The sequence below is a fragment of the Stegostoma tigrinum genome, chromosome 2 (genome assembly GCF_030684315.1).
Source record: "Stegostoma tigrinum isolate sSteTig4 chromosome 2, sSteTig4.hap1, whole genome shotgun sequence".
In the NCBI taxonomy this organism is placed as follows: Eukaryota; Metazoa; Chordata; class Chondrichthyes; order Orectolobiformes; family Stegostomatidae; genus Stegostoma; species Stegostoma tigrinum.
The window spans coordinates 108,200,787-108,222,641 of record NC_081355.1 but is presented as its reverse complement, the minus strand read 5'-3'; the positions used below and the strand labels follow the sequence as shown (position 1 = coordinate 108,222,641).

Genomic DNA, 21,855 nt, shown 5'->3' with positions numbered 1-21,855 from the left:
CGGTGGAGAGAGTATAGGTGGGGAGGTAGGGAGGGGATAGGTCAGTCCAGGGAAGACGGACAGGTCAAGGAGATGGGATGAGGTTAGTAGGTAGATGGGGGTGCGGCTTGGGGTGGGAGGAAGGGATGGGCGAGAGAAAGAACAGGTTAGGGAGGCAGAGACAGGTTGGACTGGTTTTGGGATGCAGTGGGTGGAGGGGAAGAGCTGGGCTGGTTGTGTGGTGCAGTGGGGGGAGGGGACGAACTGGGCTGGTTTAGGGATGCGGTGGGGGAGGGGAAGATTTTGAAACTGGTGAAGTCCACATTGATACCATTAGGCTGCAGGGTTCCCAGGCGGAATATATGAGTTGCTGTTCCTGCAACCTTCGGGTGGCATCATTGTGGCAGTGCAGGAGGCCCATGATGGACATGTCATCTAAAGAATGGGAGGGGGAGTGGAAATGGTTTGCGACTGGGAGGTGCAGTTGTTTGCTGCGAACTGAGCGGAGGTGTTCTGCAAAGCGGTCCCCAAGCCTCCGCTTGGTTTCCCCAATGTAGAGGAAGCCACACCGGGTACAGTGGATGCAGTATACCACATTGGCAGATGTGCAGGTGAACCTCTGCTTAATGTGGAATGTCATCTTGGGGCCTGGGATAGGGGTGAGGGAGGAGGTGTGGGGGCAAGTGTAGCATTTCCTGCGGTTGCAGGGGAAGGTGCCGGGTGTGGTGGGGTTGGAGGGCAGTGTGGAGCGAACAAGGGAGTCACGGAGAGAGTGGTCTCTCCGGAAAGCAGACAGGGGTGGGGATGGAAAACTGTCTTGGGTGGTGGGGTCGGATTGTAGATGGCGGAAGTGTCGGAGGATGATGCGTTGTATCTGGACGTTGGTGGGGTGGTGTGTGAGAACGAGGGGGATCCTCTTTCAGCGGTTGTGGTGGGGGCGGGGTGTGAGGGATGTGTTGCGGGAAATACGACAACTTCTCTTTTGACTCCTCCCACTTCCTACAGACTAAGGGGGTGGCCATGGGCACCCGCATGGGCCCCAGCTATGCCTGCCTCTTTGTAGGTTACATGGAACAGTCCCTCTTCCGCACCTACACAGGCCCCAAACCCCACCTCTTCCTCCGGTACATTGATGACTGTATCGGCGCTGCCTCTTGCACCCCAGAGGAGCTCGAACAGTTCATCCACTTCACCAACACCTTCCACCCCAACCTTCAGTTCACCTGGGCCATCTCCAGCACATCCCTCACCTTCCTGGACCTCTCAGTCTCTATCTCAGGCAACCAGCTTGTAACTGATGTCCATTTCAAGCCCACCGACTCCCACAGCTACCTAGAATACACCTCCTCCCACCCACCCTCCTGCAAAAATTCCATCCCTTATTCCCAATTCCTCCGCCTCCGCCGCATCTGCTCCCACGATAAGACATTCCACTCCCGCACATCCCAGATGTCCAAGTTCTTCAAGGACCGCAACTTTCCTCCCACAGTGATCGAGAACGCCCTTGACCGCGTCTCCCGTATTTCCCGACTTCAGTTATAAGGGCTTCAGTTATAAGGATAGGCTGGGACTATTTTCTCCCCCTGGAATGTCAGAAGCTGAGGGGTGATCGTGAATAATTTTTCTAAGGTTCGGGGAGTCCAAAACTAGAGGGCACAGGTTTAAGGTGAGACAGAAAAGATTTAAAAGAGATCTGAGGGGCAATTTTTTCACACAGAGGGTGATGCTTGTATGGAACAAACTGCCAGAAGAAGTCATAGATTTGGGCACAATTACAACACGTCAAAGACACTTGGACAGGTACATGAATAGGAAAGATTTACAGGGATGTAGGCTAAATGCAGGCAAATGGGACTAGTTCTGTTTAGGGTAGCTGGTCAGCATGGGTGAGTTGGACTGAGGATCTGTTTCCATGCCATGTGGCTCTAAACTCTAAATGATGAAATGGTGAAATGGTGAAATGTTGAGAGCAAGGAAGAAGGGAAAAGTTCCTTTATGGCTTCTGTCATATAAAAATTAGTTATCTAATTCCAAAACAAGTAATTTATTCTGCACAATCTCAACAGCTGCTACATACTTAGCACAGTCAATCCCAACACATCACTGAGAAATTTCACAGATAGTATTTAACTATGTTTCACACTTTGCCTACTAACAGGCTCACTGTTAACACAGATCTGAAACATACCAGTTGAGCTTTTAAATGCTAAACATAAACACCAAAGTAATTAACTGCTGAATTTATATGAACATTTATTTTTACTTAACACTTCTATGAAAAATGTGAAATTCTGTTTTCCTATAGTTATTTAGGTTGTAGCTTCCTATAACATTCCTTCAGGAACTGATAAATTTTCTCTGATTTATTGTTGATGTGTGAACTGGTATTATTTTCTTGCAAAATAATTTCTTTTCACAGGCCTCTGGCTATATCTGAACACCACAAAGTAAAATAAACAAGTCGCACTAATTTTCATTTTAACAAGTGGGTTTCTGAGACATCTCCATAAGTAAATCTGTTTACTGCTTCCAGTAATGCTGGATATTACTACCTGCATTATTTCCTTAGCACAACAGTACAAGCCAGCAGAGTATTTACTTTGCATTACTGCACTTTTCACACATTCCTCCTGTTCTGGGAAATATCTATTGCCAGAAATTACAAGGCCAAAATTGTTGCTATCTGTGTTCAGATACTCCAATGTAAGTACAAAAAAAGTTTAAAAACCATCAGCTTCATATTACAGAACTACTTCCAAACAGAGCACCTCACAGTATAAAGATGACACAAACAGCATGCTTTGAATGAAAATTGAGATTAGGATTATTCCCTTCCTATCAAGTTTTGCATATACAGAAGTTACTTTTCCAGTTACTTAATACCCTTCAAATCACAGAAGAAGGCTATTCAGCCCAATATGTTTGTACTGGCTCTCTGCAAGAACAATTCACTTACTGTGACTCCGCAGCCTTTTCCTTGAAGCCCTGTAAAGGTAATGACCCAGCTGTCTTTTGAAGGTTGTGTCTGACTCTGCATGTATCACTGTCAGGCAGCATATTTCAGATCCTAACCCACCCGCTGTGTAAAAATATTAACCCTCATTGTCCCCTTGCTCTTTTGTCAATCACTTAAACTTTGCCAAATCCGTTCTCATTCCTGTCTTCTCCGAAGAAAACAGTCCCAACTTATTGAATCCATCTAGGTGACTGAAGTTGCTCATCCCTGGAAACAATCTTCTGGATCTCTTCTGTGGCCCCTCAAGGTCTTTACATACTTCCTAAAGTCTGGTGCCCAGACTGAATGCAATACTCCAGTGTTTTGTACATGTTTATTATTACTCCTTTACTAATTAAAGCTTTCATGTTTTTATACTCTATGCCCATATTTATAAAGGCCAGGATCCAACTTGCGTTTTAACAGTTCGGTCATTCTGCCCTGCAACCGTAAGAATTGTGCATTTCATATTGTCTTTCCTTGTTCTTTCTAGCAAAATGAATCACATCTTAACATTCAATTATATTTTTCACTTCTCTGTCCATTCATAAAATCATACAATCCCTGCAGTGTAGAAGCAAGCCATTTGGTCCATCGAGTCCACACTTATCCTCAAAACAGCATCTCACCCAGAACCACCCCCCAACCCTATCTCTGTAACCCTGCATTTCCCATGGCTAATCCATCTAGCCTGCACATCTTTGGACTGTGGGATGAAACTGAAGCACTTGGAGGAAACCCACGCAGAATAGAGGATAATGTACAAACCCCACACAGACCGTTGCTTGACGCTGGAAATGACTTTGGTCTCTGGTGCTGTGAGGCAGCAGTGCTAACCACGATGCCACAGCGCCACCCATTCCACCAACCTCCCTTTGTCGACATCACATCCAAATGTTGTGTCATCCGTGAATTTTGAAAGTATCGCCTATGTACCAAAGTTGAGGTTATTCATCTACATTAAGAACAGCTGGGGTCTAATACTGGATTCCCAGGAGCACCGCTTAAATCTGCCTCCTGTTTGCGAAACAACCAATCATTCATCACTGTTTTCTGTTTCCTATCACTCAATCAATTTCATGTCTTATCTTCAAGCAGTTCCTTATTCCATTAGGTATCTTTGTATATAAAGCTTTTGTGTGGCACTATATCAAGTGGCTTCTGGAAATTCATTTCCAATGCATTACCCAATTTGTTTAACTGACTGCATTTTCTCAAGTGACCACCAACTTTGTTCTAAATAATCATTTCTATAAGTTCCCCAGGAATGAGGCTGAAGTGCAATTGTTGGGTCTTATCCTCAAACTAAAATCCTAAAAACTTAATTGAACAAAAGTACTAGATTTCCAGTTCTAAAACACACAACATAGAACAGTACAGGCCCTGTGGGCCACGATGTTGTGCCAACCTATTGTCCTACTAAGATCAATCTATCCTGCGTACCCTACATTTTACAACCCTCCATGTGCCTATCCAAGAGCCGCTTAAAAGTCTCTAAAGTATCTGACTCCACTACCACTGCCAGCAGTGCATTCCACACGCCCACCACCCTCTGTGTGAAGAACCTACCTCTGACATCTCCCCTATGCCTTCCTCCAATCACCTTAAAATTATGCCCCCTCGTAATAGTCATTTCCGCCCTGGGAAAAAGTCACTGGCTATCCACTCTATCTATACCTCTCATCATCTTGTAAACCTCTATCAAATCACCTCTCTTCCTTATTCGTTCCAATGAAAAAAGCCCTTGCTCCCTCAATCTTTCCTCATACGACCTGTCCTCAGTCTAGGCAGCATCTTGGTAAATGTCCTTTGCACCCTCTCTAAAGCTTCCACATCCTTCCTTAAATGAAGTGACTAGAACTGAACACAATACTCCAAGTGTGGTCTAACGAGAGGTTTATAGACCTGCAGCATAACCTTGTGGCTCTTACACTCAATTCCCCTGCCAACGAAAGCGTACACACCATACGCCTTCTTTACAACCCGATCAACTTGGGCGGCAACTTTGAGGGATCTCTGGACATGGGCCCCAAGATCCCTCTGCTTCTCCACACCGGTGTAGAGTTCTCCAGCCCCAAACTGTACCATTGTTTAAAAATGGCTAAATGAATGGATCCTAATAACAAATAGGAGCAGGACTAGAGCACAGGGCCCCTTGAATCGGCACCAGCATCGAATAAGATTATGGCTGATCATCTACATCAACTGACATACATCCTGTCCTTATACTTCTCGATTTCAATGGCGTACAAAGATCTATTGATCTCAGCCTTGAATATATTCCATGACTCAGCCTCAAACTCCAAAGCCTGATGAAGAATTCCACAAATCCACAATCCTTTGATGACAACTGTTTTCTTCACCTCAGTCATATAGAGTCGACTTCCTATCCTGAGGACATATCTCAGTCCTAGATTTCTCAATGTTATCCTGTCAAAGCACTTCAGAACCTACACTGTGTCTCCACTTAATGGTAACTCGCTTAATGTTGCTTTCCTCTAACTTTGTTCACAAAGTAGTGTCAATATAATGAAAGTCATTACATTAAAATGTCATCAGCTCCAGACTTCCTGTTTTGCAGCCTGCTCACAGAAAAGACCTTCACCCCAGCACTTCCATTTCCGATCACAATCTTAAAGGTCACTCCACCCCACCTCCCTCATTGCCAGTCCCAAAACATTCCATTCACTCCTGTTCCTGCTCCTGCTCCGACTCTTCATTCTTACCTTATGAAGTTCCTGTTGTCTGTTGTCACCACTGGAGGCTTCAGCGGTTCCTCATTTACTGCTGTGGTTCTTGGCTTGGATCCTATTCTGGCCCTTGCTCCTGTATGTGCACCATGCACCTACCTTAGCCCCTGGTCTGTTCTTTAGGTGCACTGCTCTTGACATGTTCCTCCTGTTCTGCACCGAAGTGCAGTAAAAGCAAAGGCCGGCTGGTGTAGATAGTCCTCACTGTCTGATACCAGCACTGGCCACCTTCTGCCACTAGGTGGAGGCTGATTAAACTACAAGTACTAAATTGTGGGTGTGTAATTCTTTAGAACTGGTTACAATGTATTGCTGAAATCATACATCACTAATATAAAAGAAATACAATGTATTGCATTTGGCAAGTTATTTAAGCTGCATCCATCAATGGTGCTGCACATGTATGGTCCAATGTATTTGTATATTGATTCTTCCAGATGAGAAATGTCCAAAGGAACCTAACATGGTTTTAAAATGATTCACATAAAGTCATTTCACCTATAAGTTGTGATGCTCAGAAACATTCCAACTTCAAATGAAGACGTGGAACAATGTGTTTCGTTGAGACCAATCCTCATTCTTCTAAAATCGAGAAACAGGGCCAATTGATTCAAGATAATGAAATGTGGGCTGGATGAACACAGCAGGCCCAGCAGCATCTCAGGAGCACAAAGGCTGATGTTTCGGGCCTAGACCCTTCAAGGGTCCCTGAGATGCTGCTGGGCCTGCTGTGTTCATCCAGCCTCACATTTCATTATCTTGGATTCTCCAGCATCTGCAGTTCCCATTATCTCCAATTGATTCAACTTCAGTAAATGGACCAACCAGCTCATTCAAGGCACCAACACAAGGAACTTTTGTAGTAACACCTGTAATGTAATTATTTCCATCCTGAAATATTAAGAGCACAACTTCACACAGTATTTCAGGTGTAGACTCACTAAAGTCCTGTACAATTCTGGACAGAGTTCTTTACCTTGTACTCCAATCCTAGTGATTAATGGGATTTACCTTCCTACTTGCTTGATGTGCCCCCATGCCAAATTTTGTTTGTGTTCTGATTATGAGCACACCCAAATCTCTGTCAATTTCAACATTTAGCAATTTCAGGCCTTTTAAAAAAAATATAACTTTCCAATTCTGATAACTGAAGTCAATAGCTCTCACTTCCCCACATTATGTTCCCACATTCCCACATTTAGTACTTAGCTTGTCTATGTTTTTGCCACCTCTTTATAACCTTGACTGGGTTTTATATTGTCAGGAAGCTTAGATATTTAATCTTGAGTCTGGAGTTTCCCATTTTTAGGCAATGTAATTTCTGGAAAGTTTCACAGCGCATATTCTGTAATGCCTCGAAATGATTTTTCTCACACTATTTTGTCTCCTTACCTCATTAATTATATAATTGGCCCCCTACGGCATCCTTCTCATACATGTACATGATAGACAAGGTGAAATTTGCAATAATGCCAGGACCTTCTGACATATAAACTGCTGGCACCATATTTAAAGCACAACGACACATCAGTTCAGATGCTGGAAGTGAAGACGATCATCCTCTTAGGACCCAACATGCCTCAGAACAGGAGAATGGGACCCTGCTTTCCAAATTGGGACATGGAGACTCTGGTGGACGGTGTCCACTGTCCATGTAGCAGACCATCAGAGGAGGCAAACTCAGCTGGCCTGCAGACAGATAGCAGCCTGGATCAGCTTAAAGTCCCAGGTGCGGGCAAATTCACAGCAATTCAGAAAAAAAAATCTTAATCACAATCTTCTGTGGCCTCTCACCCACTCAGCTCTGGCTCTATCCACAAACCTTACCAATATTCATAGACTATGGACTTCACTACTACATACCGCATCTATACTCAACGTCTCTCACTTACCTCATCCTCCACAACTACTAACCTTTACCGCCCTCTGACTAAAACACTATGCACAGAGGCTCACAGCATCCAAGTGAACCTAAAGCGAGTGCACGCTAAGGAACGAAGAACCATAATTTGTATCCCGTACAGATCCAGGAGATGGTTGTGTCTTTTTTCTTCCCACTCACTCATGGCATGAGGGTGTTGCTGGCTGATCCAGCATCTATTGTCCCTTCCTGAGAACATGGTGGTGAGTTGCCTTTGTGAATCATTGCAGTCCACGTACTATACACAGACCCACAGTGCTGTTCGGGAGGGAGTTCCATGATCTTATTCCAGCCACACTGAAGGAACAGTGATATATTTCCAAGAATGGCCTGGAGGGGAATTTGCCAGTGGTGGTGTTCCAATGTACCTGCTGCCCTTGGAGCTGATAACAGTCATAAGTTTGAAAGTAGTTGTTTAAGGAACATTGTGAATCTCTGCAGTGCATCTTGTAGCTGGTATGCACAACTGCTCCTGTAAGCGGTAGAGGGAGTGGACGTTTGTGGTGCCAAGCAAGCCGGCTGTTTTATCCTGGATGGTGACAGGCTTCTTGAGTGTTGTTTGAGCTATACTCAACCAGGGAAGTGGGGACAACTTCATCACACTCCTGACTTATGCTTTGTAGATGGAGGAGGACAGGCTTCAGAGTCAGGAGGTGAGTTCTCCACTGCAGGACTCCTGGCCTCGACCTGCTGTTGTAGCTACAGTATGGATATTGCTAGTCCAGTTCAGTATTTGGTCAACGGTGGCCCCCAGGATGTTGGTAGTAGGGGATTCATTGAATCACTGAAGTCAAGAGGGCAGGGGCTGGGTGGCTGAATTCTCTCTTATTGGAGATGGTCATTGCATTTGTGTGGCACAAATATTAGACAGGTATAGTGTAGGTTTGTTTAAATGAAGTCTTTTGGGTAAGAAGAAACTTTAACGGCTATTTTCTCAGGCAAGTGAATAGACTTGATAAAGTGGACTGTACATAACCAGAGGAAGAATGGGACACTGATACTTCCTCATTCCAAATGTACCCTATTCCTATGAATGTGGAATGGGTAACCACTTCTTGGCAAATACAAATATACAAACAAATACAAAGGCATGGTGGGAGAAGTGGCATGCCTTTCATTGATCTGTATTAAGATAAATTAATTTGGCTCTTCTGTGGCCTTGACCAAGTATTATGTAGAGGGTGCATTTATTTAAGGCAGTATCTTTCTCACTCTGTCGTAGTACATCCTGTCTCTAGCAGATTCCTTCTTTATTGATAACACTGAACTTTTCAAGGTTATGCTTGCAGCTGCTGGAGGAGCTGGAATTGCTCCAATGTTGAAATTTTCCTGTAGATCAGCACCAACAGGTTGAAAGAACAAAAGTAAAGCCCAGTGAGAAAACGAACGCCAAACTTTTGTCTGCTAGGTTCTATTTAATATTAAAACAAATAGTCAGTTTGAAATGAAACTGGCTAGCCAAAGTCTGGTCACAACAATAACAATCAGGGCCAAACCTGACAACCCGTGAATTGTTCAGAAGTACTCCTACTCTACCAATGTAACATTTTATTTTATTTTATTTGCTCACAAGATATGCACGTCACTGCCAAAACTAGTTTTTATGTTCATTCCTAACCAGTCCTTGCCATTCCTAGCCAGTTTCATCCTGGAGTACTGAGCTGGCTTTACAAATCTCTCGCAGTCTGTACGTGTAGACATAATCACAGTACTGCGAAGGAGGACTTTCAGGATTTGAAATAGCAACGATGAAGGAACCTTGATATAGTTCCAGGAAGAGACTGTGTGAAATCTGGAGGGGACTTGACAAGCAGTGGTGTTCCCATGTGTCTGCTCCCTGGGTTCTTCTAGATGGCAGCAGATGCAGGTTTGGGAGGTGCTGCAGAAGAAGTCTTGGTGAGTTGTGCAGTGCACTTTGTAGATGGTACCAGCTGCTGCCACATATGTCAATGATAGAGTTAGCAGCTGTTTAAGCTTGTAGATAGAAACAGAAAATAGGAGTAAGCCATTCGCATGTAGGTACATGTCGCATACTTCCCTGATGATTGAGAGTAAACTGATGGTGAAATTGGCTAAAGTGGATTTCTCCTGCTATTTGTACTGAATATTTGTGGATATATGTAGCTATGCTGCAGCCGTAACCTCAATCACTGGAGCTGTGATGCTGGAGCTTTGGCAAAGCAAATATATTTGCTTGTTATTTGATATCACATGAAGAGAATTTATTTTACCCGAAGCGTAGCCAAAACTCTGTTCAGGCATGACGTCGATGCTGGACTCGGGTGGACAAGGTCAGAAATCACACAACACCAGGTTATAGGCCAACAGCTTTATTTGAAATCAAAAGCTGTCGGAGCGCTGCTCCTTCATCAGGTGAAGTGTCGAAAGATCAGTGTTCCGAAAGCTTGTGATTTCAAATAAACCTGTTGGACTATAACCCGCTGTCATGTGGCTTCTGGCTCTGTTTAGACAAGTACTGGGACGAATCTGAATTTGAACAATTCTGGAAACACGTATTAAAAATCGAAGCTTAGAGCGAAAGACTAGAGGAATTGATGTCCACCACCATGGAATGCCAAATTAAGCATAACCCAAAGCATTTTTAATAAACCAAATAACTTTACTTACCACTAGTGGCCAGCTGATCCGGTTCAATTTTGATTTCAGACTGGTCATCAGTACAAACAGCAGGAAGGAAGTCAGTAAGAAGGCACTGCAGCTGACAAACTCGAAGAAGTAAAGCGCATGACAGTACATGCAGCTCTGCACTATTTCCTCCAGAATAAAGGCCACAAATGATAAGATCTATTCAGGAGGAAAAGACAAAAAAGGTAAATTCAGATAAACATCCGGCAAGTTGTGTTTTCATGTCGACATAAAAACAGTTCAGTTTGGGTTGTCCTTGGCCACTGTTAATATTACACTTTTTCAAATGATGATGGTGTTGATTACATACGGTTAAACCACTCCCTTCATCACACTATAACCTCAGCCTCAGAAGAATACACTATATCACATAAAACAAATTTTTCACTTCCAGACTAATCCATCTTAATGTCTCAGTTTAGTGGCAAATCAAGCAATGCTTCTTTGAGCCTGTTAAGAATTAAGAAACTCATTTTGTTTGGCGACCTGGCAATGGCAACCTAGGTTGTGTGCAAACCTGAGGGATGAGCCACGTAGCTTGTGTTAACCCACTGTAGCAGCCTGTCCCAAAACGCCCAATCAGCTTAACAACATTTCAGCTGGTTTTCCTCAAACCTACACAACATGATCACCTGCTCCTGAACCTATTCAAAATGTTTTACATTCTGGGAAACGTGTTGTCAAGAACAGGAAAAGAAAAGTCCCAAGTATTAATTGATAATCAAAATTCCCTATAAATGACATTCAGACAACATGACTGATGAGAACATTGCTGTGTTTTGCAGGATCCACTTCAATCTGAATGAGTAGAAACCAAGAAGCTCAGGAGAATGTTTGCAATAGTGTAGTGAATGGTTACTAGCACATGTTTAATGTAGCATACAAATCTGTTTGTGCATGAGACTTTAAGGTGAGGAATAACATACTGAAATTAGGTTAGTTAATGCTTGTGTAAACGTGGCTTATACAGGTATTTCTTCCTAGCATGCCTGAAATTCAGGCACAAGCTCCATCAATTCTACCCTAAAAATAGAAGAGAAGTCAGTTATCTAATCTGGCTTGATCCTGTTACTGGGCAGTGTAAGTGACTTAAACTATACAAAGCTTCAAAGAAGACAAATATCTAACTTAACTATTGAGTGAAGTCTATAAAGATGTGAACACAAAACATTGTTCTTTTTAAGCTTACTAGCAGTTTTCCATTGGTGATACTCCCACGATCCAGAAACATTCCGGGTTTTTAAATAAAAACTAACACCACTTGTCCAACTGATTCATTTTCAATCTTTCATTAGCATATGGCACAGACCCAAATCTCTAATAACCAATGAATTTGAAAGCACATTATCTTGCAAGAGTTAAAATATTACTGTGATCAAGCTATTATTTACAAAATAATGATTAACTACTGCACAAAACTACGTTATACAAGGGATGTGGTAAAATAAACACAACTGGAGAATCAGAGTGTCTGGACAGCCAGTAAGTGCCATATTCTCACTGTGTTACACATTAAAGGTGTCTTTGTTAAATTTCTTACTCCATTTTATTCTGCCCTTTTGATTCCTTGGTCCTGAACCGATTCAGGAGGCAAAAGGAACCATTGCTCTAGGTCTGTCAATAATACATTAATTACTCAAATTACAAAGAACCGAAAGAATGTCTAAGAGGAGGAGACTGGGGTGGACAGCCAAAGGTTTTAGAAAGGAATTCCAGAGATTACAAGTTTAACATGTGACTAACAAATGCAGAGTTGGAGGAGAGAAGGGGAGGAATAAAGGACAGCATTTAAAGAGGGTGTGTAGGCCTGCAGTGATAGGCATGCTTTATCAACAAATGAAATAGTAGCAGAAGTACACTACTCAAAACCCCCACACCTTCCTCATGTTCAATATTTTGAATTCCACATTCCCATCTACACTCAATTATTCACTATTCCCCTGCCTAAGAAGAGTCCATCCACAAGGAACACAGAACAGCAAAGCAGAGGAACAGGCCTTTCATCCCACAATATCTGCACCGAACATGATGCCATTCTGAACTAATCCCATCTTCCTGCATACGATCTGTTTCCTGCCTGTTCATGTGTCCGTCTAAATGCCTGTTAAACTTTTCCACCATATCTGCTTCTACTACCACCCTTGTTGAGGAGAGGCTGTAAATAGGTTATGCACCACAAGTACAGAAGATACTGCTGGGACGTTGGTTAGAGACGCTTAAATGACCTGGCATGAGCAGAAAGCAGAAACTGGCTATCAGCTTAAAATAAAATCGACAACTCCAAAACAACTAAAGGATTGTAGGAACTCCAAAACAACTAAAGGATTGTAGGGACTACAAAAACCTTTGGTTTTCATACAAATATGGGAAAAACTTGCAAACTTGTGCACAACAGGCTATTTAAAAAGCAACAGTTACACTTAAAGATATATGGCACCATCTACTGTACATATGTAGAATTTTCATTCAATTGTACAGAATTCTCTTGGATGTTATTTAAACATCTTGATCTCCTTTATGGTTTCCAGTAATGATGAATTAAAATCATGCTTCTGTCTTTGATATCTCCTTGAGTTTATGATTTACAACTTGATTTTGAAGCTACGCAGATCTGAATGGCTAGAATTGCTGCAAACATTATTTTTTTAAAACTTTTAAAGATGTGATTGTAGCTTAGCCAAAGTAAGAAAGATCACCCAGTCACAAAGCTTGATGTCAAAATATGTGACCGATGCAGTTTTAAAAATCAGGAAACATCTTGAGTGGTACCATCCTGCTAGTTTCTCCTGTGACAGTGGGCTGAATACAGTACAAGAGGAAGTGCTCCCAATAGGATTCTCAAGTTGATTACTGAACAAAGACAGACTTTGTTGAAGCTTTTCATCTTGCACTCAACAGGGCAATTCACAAAAAATACCAATTTGAGGGCAAAACTAAAATGTATACTGTATGAGAGGACAGAGTTAATTGGCAAACAGGCTCTGATCATTAGAGGTGCTGCCACAGAAAATATAATGATGTCTAGCAGTTAATTGCCAGGCTTTATTTAAATGAACCAGCAAGTCACAGACTTATCATGGTGCGGAATGCGGCCGTTTGGCTCACTGTGCCTGCACCCGTTCCATTGTATGCCCAGAATGTGAATCTCCTGCCTTCGTTTATTCAATCATGCGTGGCTGGCTGGCCAGCATTTATTGCCGCCATGTGGGTCTTCCTACAGCACAATGGGAGGTTATGGCCTAGTAATATTAATAGGTGGACTGTTAATCTGGATACCCAGATAATGTTCTGGGGACCTGGGTTCTAATCCCATCTGGTTCACAATGTCCTTTAGGGAAGGAAACTGCCATCCTTACTTGGATGGGCCTACGTGTGACTCCAGACCCACAGCAATGTGGTTGACTCTTAACTGCCCTCTGGGCAATTAGGGATGGGTAATAACTGCTGCCTCGCCAGTGACGCCCTCATCCTGTGAATGAATGAAGAAAAACGAACAATGCCATTAGGGCAGACATTTTCCTGTTTTAACCGATAACGGTTCCCGTGCTGCTTGCAAATCCTTCTTCTGGCTGCTCTGCTTTTCCCTTCAACATTATGATCACCATTAAAAAATGATTAAGATTGAATTATACTGATGACAGGAGGAATAGTATCAATCGAGATAACCCTTAGTGATGGGCAATTACATTCTGGATTTCCAAATTCTCCATCATTTGGATCATTCCTATGGATTACATCGTTGTTGGTAGCCACACTGGAGAAGACTATTACTGGGATAACAAAGTGTAGAGCTGGGTTTGGCCTGCTGTGTTCATCCAGCTCTACACTTTGTTATCTCGGATTCTCCAGCATCTGCTGTTCCCATTATCTCCAAGACTATTACTGGACAACGTTTTAGATTGGCAGCAGCAGGTGGTGAATGAACTAGTGTGTAGTGACGATTACGTTATTACCAAAGTTCAATTAGTGTCTCCCACCTTTGGTGAACTTTTATTCTTTGGCACTTGTGATTCTTTTCTTTCTACAGAACTCCGTGAAAGAAATCACCACAATGAAATGAATGAATGCTTTTTGGTGCCCATATTTTAGCTCAATTAGTCAAAGTCTGTCATTTTGGGCTGCCCTGCATTTCCCCAGCATTTGTCCATCAAGTAAGAGATATGACAATTTCATTACATCTGTGGCACAATTGTATCGGTCGTCACAGCAGAGACAACATGACTACGGCTGTGTTTTGCTTCCCTAAGACTTAAACTGTGGTTTACTACAGAAGCATCATGAAGGGAAAGAACAACGCTAACCTCCACTTCTCAGTACCAACTGTTTCCTTCTTAACTTCCCCTTCCCAATACACTCAGCTCTACACAAGGATGATGTGGATCACTTTGTTTCAACGATCACAAAAATCCAAAAAGAATACTGTAAGTCTGAACAATAGACAGATTAATTCCATCACACTCACAGAGTATAGATCCAAGATCCTGCATTGATTATTTGAATATTATGTGGCAATGAAACTGGATTTGGGATCAGTTGTATATATTGGTCAATGAGAATCTAACTAAATTGAACAAAAACAATTTAAGGAAAGAGCTTGCTGAAGGGACAGCAAAAGCTAGATGATTTAGTATCAGCATAATTATATATAGTCAATATAAGATTTCTAATTTTTTTAAAACTCTGGAGGATATGGACTCTCATAGTAGAGAAAACATTTGTTTTACCTCCTACACTTCATCTTTTCTTTAAATCGGCCTCACCAAATTATTTTTTCAATCTCAAGCTGCCACGTTACATTTGGCTGACCACCAGAAATTACAGTGAAATCTCCACGTTCAACTTTCCTTCGCTGTTCCTGCTTTCAGCTTGGCAGCTGACTTTAAGAGGTTGGTTCAGCCATGTGTTTGTGGTCAGGTGTTCTGCATTTACCATGCCTCCCACGCAGCATCATAGGAATACTGCAAGGCTGGGTGTATCAGTGTCGATCTTGTGAAATATTTTCAGGTTAGTTCAGAGCTGGTCCAACCCAGCATACATTGTCAACATGGCATGCAAAGTTCTCCAGCATTAAACAGTTACTCCTGGAGTGGTTTCTTGCTTTAATAAAATCAAATACTTCTCAAAAGGCTTGACTTCAATTTGCTTGTGTGATAATCAACTTAGTTGTATGCATTATGGTACACATATTCCAAATGTTGTTTGTTGCCCCCTCAAAAGAAAATGAAAATAAAATAATTGCATTAAAGTGGAACGATAGTCATTTTAAATACAACTAAAGGATCCAGCACACTGCATTAAGCAGATTTAAATGAACAGCAATGGTCTATACAGCCCACAGAAACAAAGATACTAGTTCAGAAAGGAGGCAAACATTGCTACAAGAAGCAGATCCAGCTCAGGTGAACCTAGCTGATATACAATATGGCATAAGAGATCTTACAATTAATCTTTTCACGGAGCAGATACTCGAGTTACCAGAAAGGTTGATGGACAAGTTAACCCTTGAAGCCTCCAAAAATCTGTGTAAACATATGGGTCGGCTATAGGGGTTGGAAATGGGTTGAGACTGTTTCATGGTCCTAAACTGATCTTTGGGAGAAAAATAATCACTCTGGGATTTTGATGTGGCCACTCATTTAATTGGCACAGAGGCAGATTCCCTTTACAATTGAGGGTAATAAGTGGGCGCTCAAAGCTGGAAGGCCAATCCTGATTGATTCCCTGGTTTGAGGCAATGGTATGGATTGACTTTGGGCAGCTCATGAGGTTATAAATTGGTCCATCAACAACAGCAGAATTACGCTCAACTACAATCTCCAACTGCAGAATATTCCCTTTAAACTAACATCTCAATATGCTGAAGACTGTAACTTCAGCTTCCATCTGCCTCCATTCCAGAGTCAAAAATTTAGACCTAAGTTAAACTCAATACTATCATAATTGCCATCAGGTTATTAATTAAATGTGATGCATCACTTCTTTCTAAATCTAATATGGTTTGCCCACTTGTTGCTTCTAGGACTTATTGTTTTAAAAATCTATACCACATTTAAGACATGCACGACCTTTCTAATATGTGCTAGTGTGAGTTAAGAGAAGCATGTGAAAGTTAAAATTCTCCATTTAAATTATTCTACCTTTTCTATAATACATACCCTTGGTGCAAGTGGGACTTGACCCCAGGCTTTCTGGTCCAGAGGTAGTAATGCTACCACTGCATGGCAAGAGCTTTCGACCTTTCCTAGAAGGCCTTTTAATCTTTGGATTTATACAATCTAAACATTTCCACGAGGCCGAAAAGCAACTCTGATTACAGTCTTAAATTTTTTGCTTTTTCTTAATTGTGCCCCTTTATCACCACTACCATCATTGAAGAGATTTCAATTATTAACACCAATTCATGTTCTTTCCCCCCAAAATCTCACCCAACTTTCCTCTGAACCTTAGAGCCTGGTATATTTGTAACCTGGTACATTGCTGACTGTCCTTCAGCCTTGTCTCAATAATAGCTACAATGGCGTAGCTGAATTTCCAACAGCATTATTTTTTGCAATTTGCTTCTTTTACACATATTTTACAAGTCTTTGGCCACCAATCAACCTGTCTTGCCTTCTGTTTCACTTGCCCTTTTTCTCTCTCCTGACTTAGTTACTTCATATTGCTTAAATTTCCCCTTTTGCTGTTACACCTGAACCACAGTTACTCGGCTCCCTTTCCCTTTGCTCATTTAAAAACAACTACCTACAGAACCTGAACCTTCTGGTTCACCTGTACTTCCCCTGGAACTGCAATTATCAGTGAAGAGTCTCTGTGCCCGTTCTTCTTATCCGCTCCACTGAGGCCCTGACTCCAGCCTAGTTCAGGTGGCGCCCAGCAAGCTCGTTCATGTCCACAATACTAATACCCAATGAACAAACATTTAAAAGGCATCTGGATGGGTATATGAATAGGAAGGGTTTAGAGGGATATCGACCAAATACTGGCAAATGGGACTAGAGATTTATTTAGGATACCTGGTTGGCATGGGTAAGTTGGACCAAAAGGTCTATTTCGGTGCTGTACATCTCTACGACTCTGAACCGGAATCCTTTCGCCACACCACTCTTTCAGCTTCCCCCATATTGTTATTCCAATATCAATTTGCTGTGTTGCTCGGGTAGTAATCCAGAGATTATAACATTCGAGGTCATGTCCTTTGATTTAGCTCTTTGTTATTGGTATTATCTTAACAAAACCTCCTGCCTATCCTTCTTCATGACTACATCCTCCCACTGCCTCTCCAATATCATTTTAAACTGCTTTGCACTGCTGCTCACCCTGGCATCAGATACACAACAAGACACAAGAATTTAACAAGAATTCTACTTCCCAAAGCCATCTATCCATCAAATATAGATTGATAAGAAACTTTGCATCCTTCGTTACAAAAAAAGAAAACTTTGAAACAGCAAGTCCAATCGAAATTGCTCATTAATACACATGGACTGTATTCATAGACAAAAAAGATGATTTGATAATGGGTAACTGAATATCATCCTACACCTGGATGACTGGGGAAAAGACAAAACTTTGGACTGATTAAACTATCTAAAAAGAACATATTAACATGCAATAAACAAGCTAAACTTTAGGAAGCAAAAAGATGTTAACCCAACCACAGTCAGAAACCAAATCGGTTTCAGTTTGTATTCAGTTCTCTGTCAACAAGGTAGGCTCTTTACTGCAGTCTCAACAAAAGGTTTGCAAAGTGAATAAATTAGGCCCAACTATCAAAGAGGTTTGATACACATTAGGTTGGGCTTAATTAGGATTTCTTGTAATTGCATTCTAGAATTCTAAAAAAAATTACTCCAGGAAATAAGTGAAAAGATGCGACACCATGTGCATATGACATAATGGACTTTTTTTTACAAAGTTGAAGATCCCCTAAAATTTACCCTCAAAATAGTCTGAGTTTCATCTGTAATGGTTTCCCTTTGGAATTTTAGCTGTCACACTTTATTTACACAAATCATCCACAACTTAAGTCAGTGTTAGATAATAGCAAGAACTAGCCTCCCTATCTAAATGCTCTAATTTAAACACTTAACTACTGGAAACTGAAAAATATCTGAAAGACATCACAATTTCCTCATGAAAACAGATTCAAAGATAAGCACTGTAAAGTACTAACACAGCAAATATAAACCTTGAAATAAAAATGGTCTCTACACATTCAATTGTTATCCAGCCATCTAAATCTCTGAAATTCCCAAATTCTCAAAATTGACATTTGGTGGAATTTCCTCACAGATTCAGAATGTTCTCGTTGACCAGTTGTTTTTTCACTTTTCTCTCTACAGACTGACTGACATTGGGACAAGTTTAATGGGCGTTCACAGCTCTAATCTGTGCAAGCAGCATTTTTTTGATCTGAACTTGAAATCAGACAAAAATGGGTATCCCTTTAAATCATTAGGCAGAGAGAAAAAGCAAAAAAAAAGGGAATCCTGATCATGACTTCCTCATAAAGTGTGGGCAGGTTATATCCATCTCTGGAAATGCTGGCCCTGAAAACGTTAAGAATTATTTATAGCAGTGCTGTGTTCCATAAGAGAGCCTTCCAGCTGATGGCTGCTTACAGCACTGACGACTGCCATAAAATATGGCTTCAGCTCATTTATATACTGAGCTGACATGTTACAACAGTAATATACAAACAGGGTGGAAGCTACTGATGCTAGCTACACTCGTCTTTGTCTTCAGCTCCCCCCCCCCCCCCCCCCCGCACCCCCCACCACCCCCCAAAAAGGAACTGCTCCGTTTTTGATATCTCGGTCCAATCCACAGTCAGCCCCAACACCCCTCCCTCATCCCACGGCATCCTTCCACATGTGCACAGCAATACAACCGCTTCCCTTTTACATTCTCTATTCTTACAATTTACAGAGTAAACATTTTCAGACAGCAATTTACCTGTACTACTTTCCAATATTGTATACTGTACTTCCGGCTCACAATGTAGTGTCCTATTTCGTAGAGGTGCTGGCTTGATATTGTCACTAGTGTCTGTCTAAGAGGAATGGCATTCTACATACAAACCCATTCTATTGGTTTGCAGGTCACATGCCTTTTCAATGGGGTGATGCATAATATTTGTTATACTGAGGCAACGGCAACTGATAACAGTAATATGGAATGGTCACCTTTAGTAACAACGCTCATTTTCCAACACTACAATTCAAAACATTCCATATTACTTCAGGATCTGTTAAATATTGTTCAGCAATACCATTTAAATTTAGTGTTGCATTGTTAGGAGTGCATTGGAGTTTACGTTGACATTAGAGGAATGATGTGGTGAGTTAGCCTGTTAAGAAAGCAGAGTTTTAAGAGAAACACTGACTCAGAAATCTGAGGTTTGTTTTTTAGAAGACATACTATCCTTTTTAAAGATAATACTTATGGATTGTCTATTGCATTTCATGTGATGAGTCAGTTAGTATTCTGGTTGAGGGGTACATTGTGCCTTCCTTATAGATATTCTCTAATCAACCTGTTCAGGGGTGTTATTATATACCTCTACAGGTGGGACTCAAATCTGGGCCTCCTGACTCAGGTAAGGGTTCTACCACTACACCACAAGAGCTCTCTTGTGCCAGCCTTAGACATTTCCTCACATATTTTTACAAATGTCTCATTTCTATCTTTTCTCGTGAATTGTTATGAGCTAGAAGCCAGTACCTAAAAGATCAGTAGAAGCAGATTTCATTAGTAATTCAAAAGGGAATTGGTTTAATTCTTACAATGCTAGGTTGTGTGAAATAATAAAAGTGAGAAAAAGAGAAAGAAAGAGAGAGAGAGATTAATTGGATCACTCCTTCAAACAGGCACCGTAAGTAAAATGGATTAAAATGCCTCTTTTTGTAGGGTATAGCTCTATGATTCTTGTTCCCCTTTTCTGTTTGTACCCTGATATTGCTCACAGCTCCCTTCCGTTGAGTACTTCCTGACATATGATAACATGTTCTGTACCTCATCCTTTTGCTCAGTATCATATCCTGCTGTGCCCTGCTCTGTTTGCTGTAGGATTTTCAATTCCAATAGAAAAATATGGCTTGTTTAGTTTATTTGCAGAAAGGTCAAATGAATTATTTTTTAAACAGTGAGATAAACCAAACATTGGTGAGCAACTGGGAAACAAGTGCCACATCTAACGAAGGTGGGAAGTGTGCAATCTTTTCCAGTTTATTGATATTTTCAACAGGTATAGATGAACAATCTAAAACGTGTCATAAAACGGAATCAGGAATTACGTTGGCACCAAAACTGGAATTCCTACCCAACCATTGTCATCATTGAGAAATATCGGAAGTGACATTTATACAAGTAACAGTGACTTGTATGTGACACTGAACTGCTCAAAAACAGCCATACTGAAATATTGAGTGAATTATTTTTAACCCCAATCTGAAATAAGATGCATAAGGGAGGGTGACAAAACTAAACAAAAACAGCCAAAGAACCTGGCAAAGTTTGGGATGCAGAGGGCAAATCAAAATTAATTGCAGAATGTCACGAACATGTTTGTGGACCATTTCCCACACTGCTGCAGTCAGATTAATAGGCTGGCCAGAGGCTAGTGGTGAAAACCAACTGCAGGGGGCTGTGGCTAGTGACACAGAGGATGATCCATCACAATCATTAAGTTCAGGACAGCCAGAACGCGGAGGGGTTTATCTGCGGGGAGAGAGAGGCCATAAATAGCAGGGGAAGAAATGGGTGGTGCTGATGCTGGTAAAGGACTACTTTGAGGAATAGGGGTATGTACATTTATTCTTCCTGGTTCACTAGTGTCACCTATCCTTAAGCATGAATGCATGGAACCTCAAAGAAACCCACATTTTAAAGTAAAAGCCTTTTCTTCTGGATGATTTTCAAATATTGGCCTAATTCTAATTCCCAGCATTACACAGCACACAGAAAACCTGACATACATACAGCCAGTTCTTCAAATTACAGGAAGCAGACTACACAATAGGGGCATGTCTGCAAGGTGAAGAAATGGCTACAAATAAATTTACAGATTTGGAGCCAGTATATCTGAATGTGCATCCACATTCCTTGCAAATTCTAATCCCAGCAAAATTGGTCTGAAATAATCAAGATCTGCCAAACTGAAATCACCTTCAGATGTAACAAGGTGTAGAGCTGGATGAACACAGCGGGCCAAGCAGCATCAGAGGAGCAGGGTGGCTGACGTTTCGGGCCTAAACCCTTCTTCGGTCTAGGCCTGAAGCATCAGCCTTCCTGCTCCTCTGATGCTGCTTGGCCCGCTGTGTTCATCTGGCTCTATACCTTGTGATCTCAAATTCTCCAGCATCTGCAGTTCCTACTATCTCTCACCTTCAAATGTTGCTGGGCTGTTCATGTAATTGTTACTTTCCACAAGACAGGGGAAGGGATTTCTTGCGACAATCTTTGTCATATGTGCGAGTGTGATTTTCCGTATAGTGATGGTAGTGCCAAAGTGAAGAAGGGAAAAGCAGATGCCAACAGCAGTACACAGCCTAGTGCTCTCAGTG

General features: G+C 41.6%; 1 protein-coding gene across 2 annotated transcripts in view; it reads right to left on the bottom strand.

Annotated features, from left to right (window-relative positions):
- Positions 1–21,855, bottom strand: part of cmtm6 (CKLF-like MARVEL transmembrane domain containing 6) — a 107,181-nt gene that overhangs the window by 7,789 nt on the left and 77,537 nt on the right. For both annotated transcript variants that reach the window (XM_048560130.2, XM_048560138.2), the window contains exon 3: positions 10,274–10,450. In XM_048560130.2, coding sequence (XP_048416087.1) covers positions 10,274–10,450 — 177 coding nt within the window. The remainder of the gene's footprint in view (positions 1–10,273; positions 10,451–21,855) is intronic.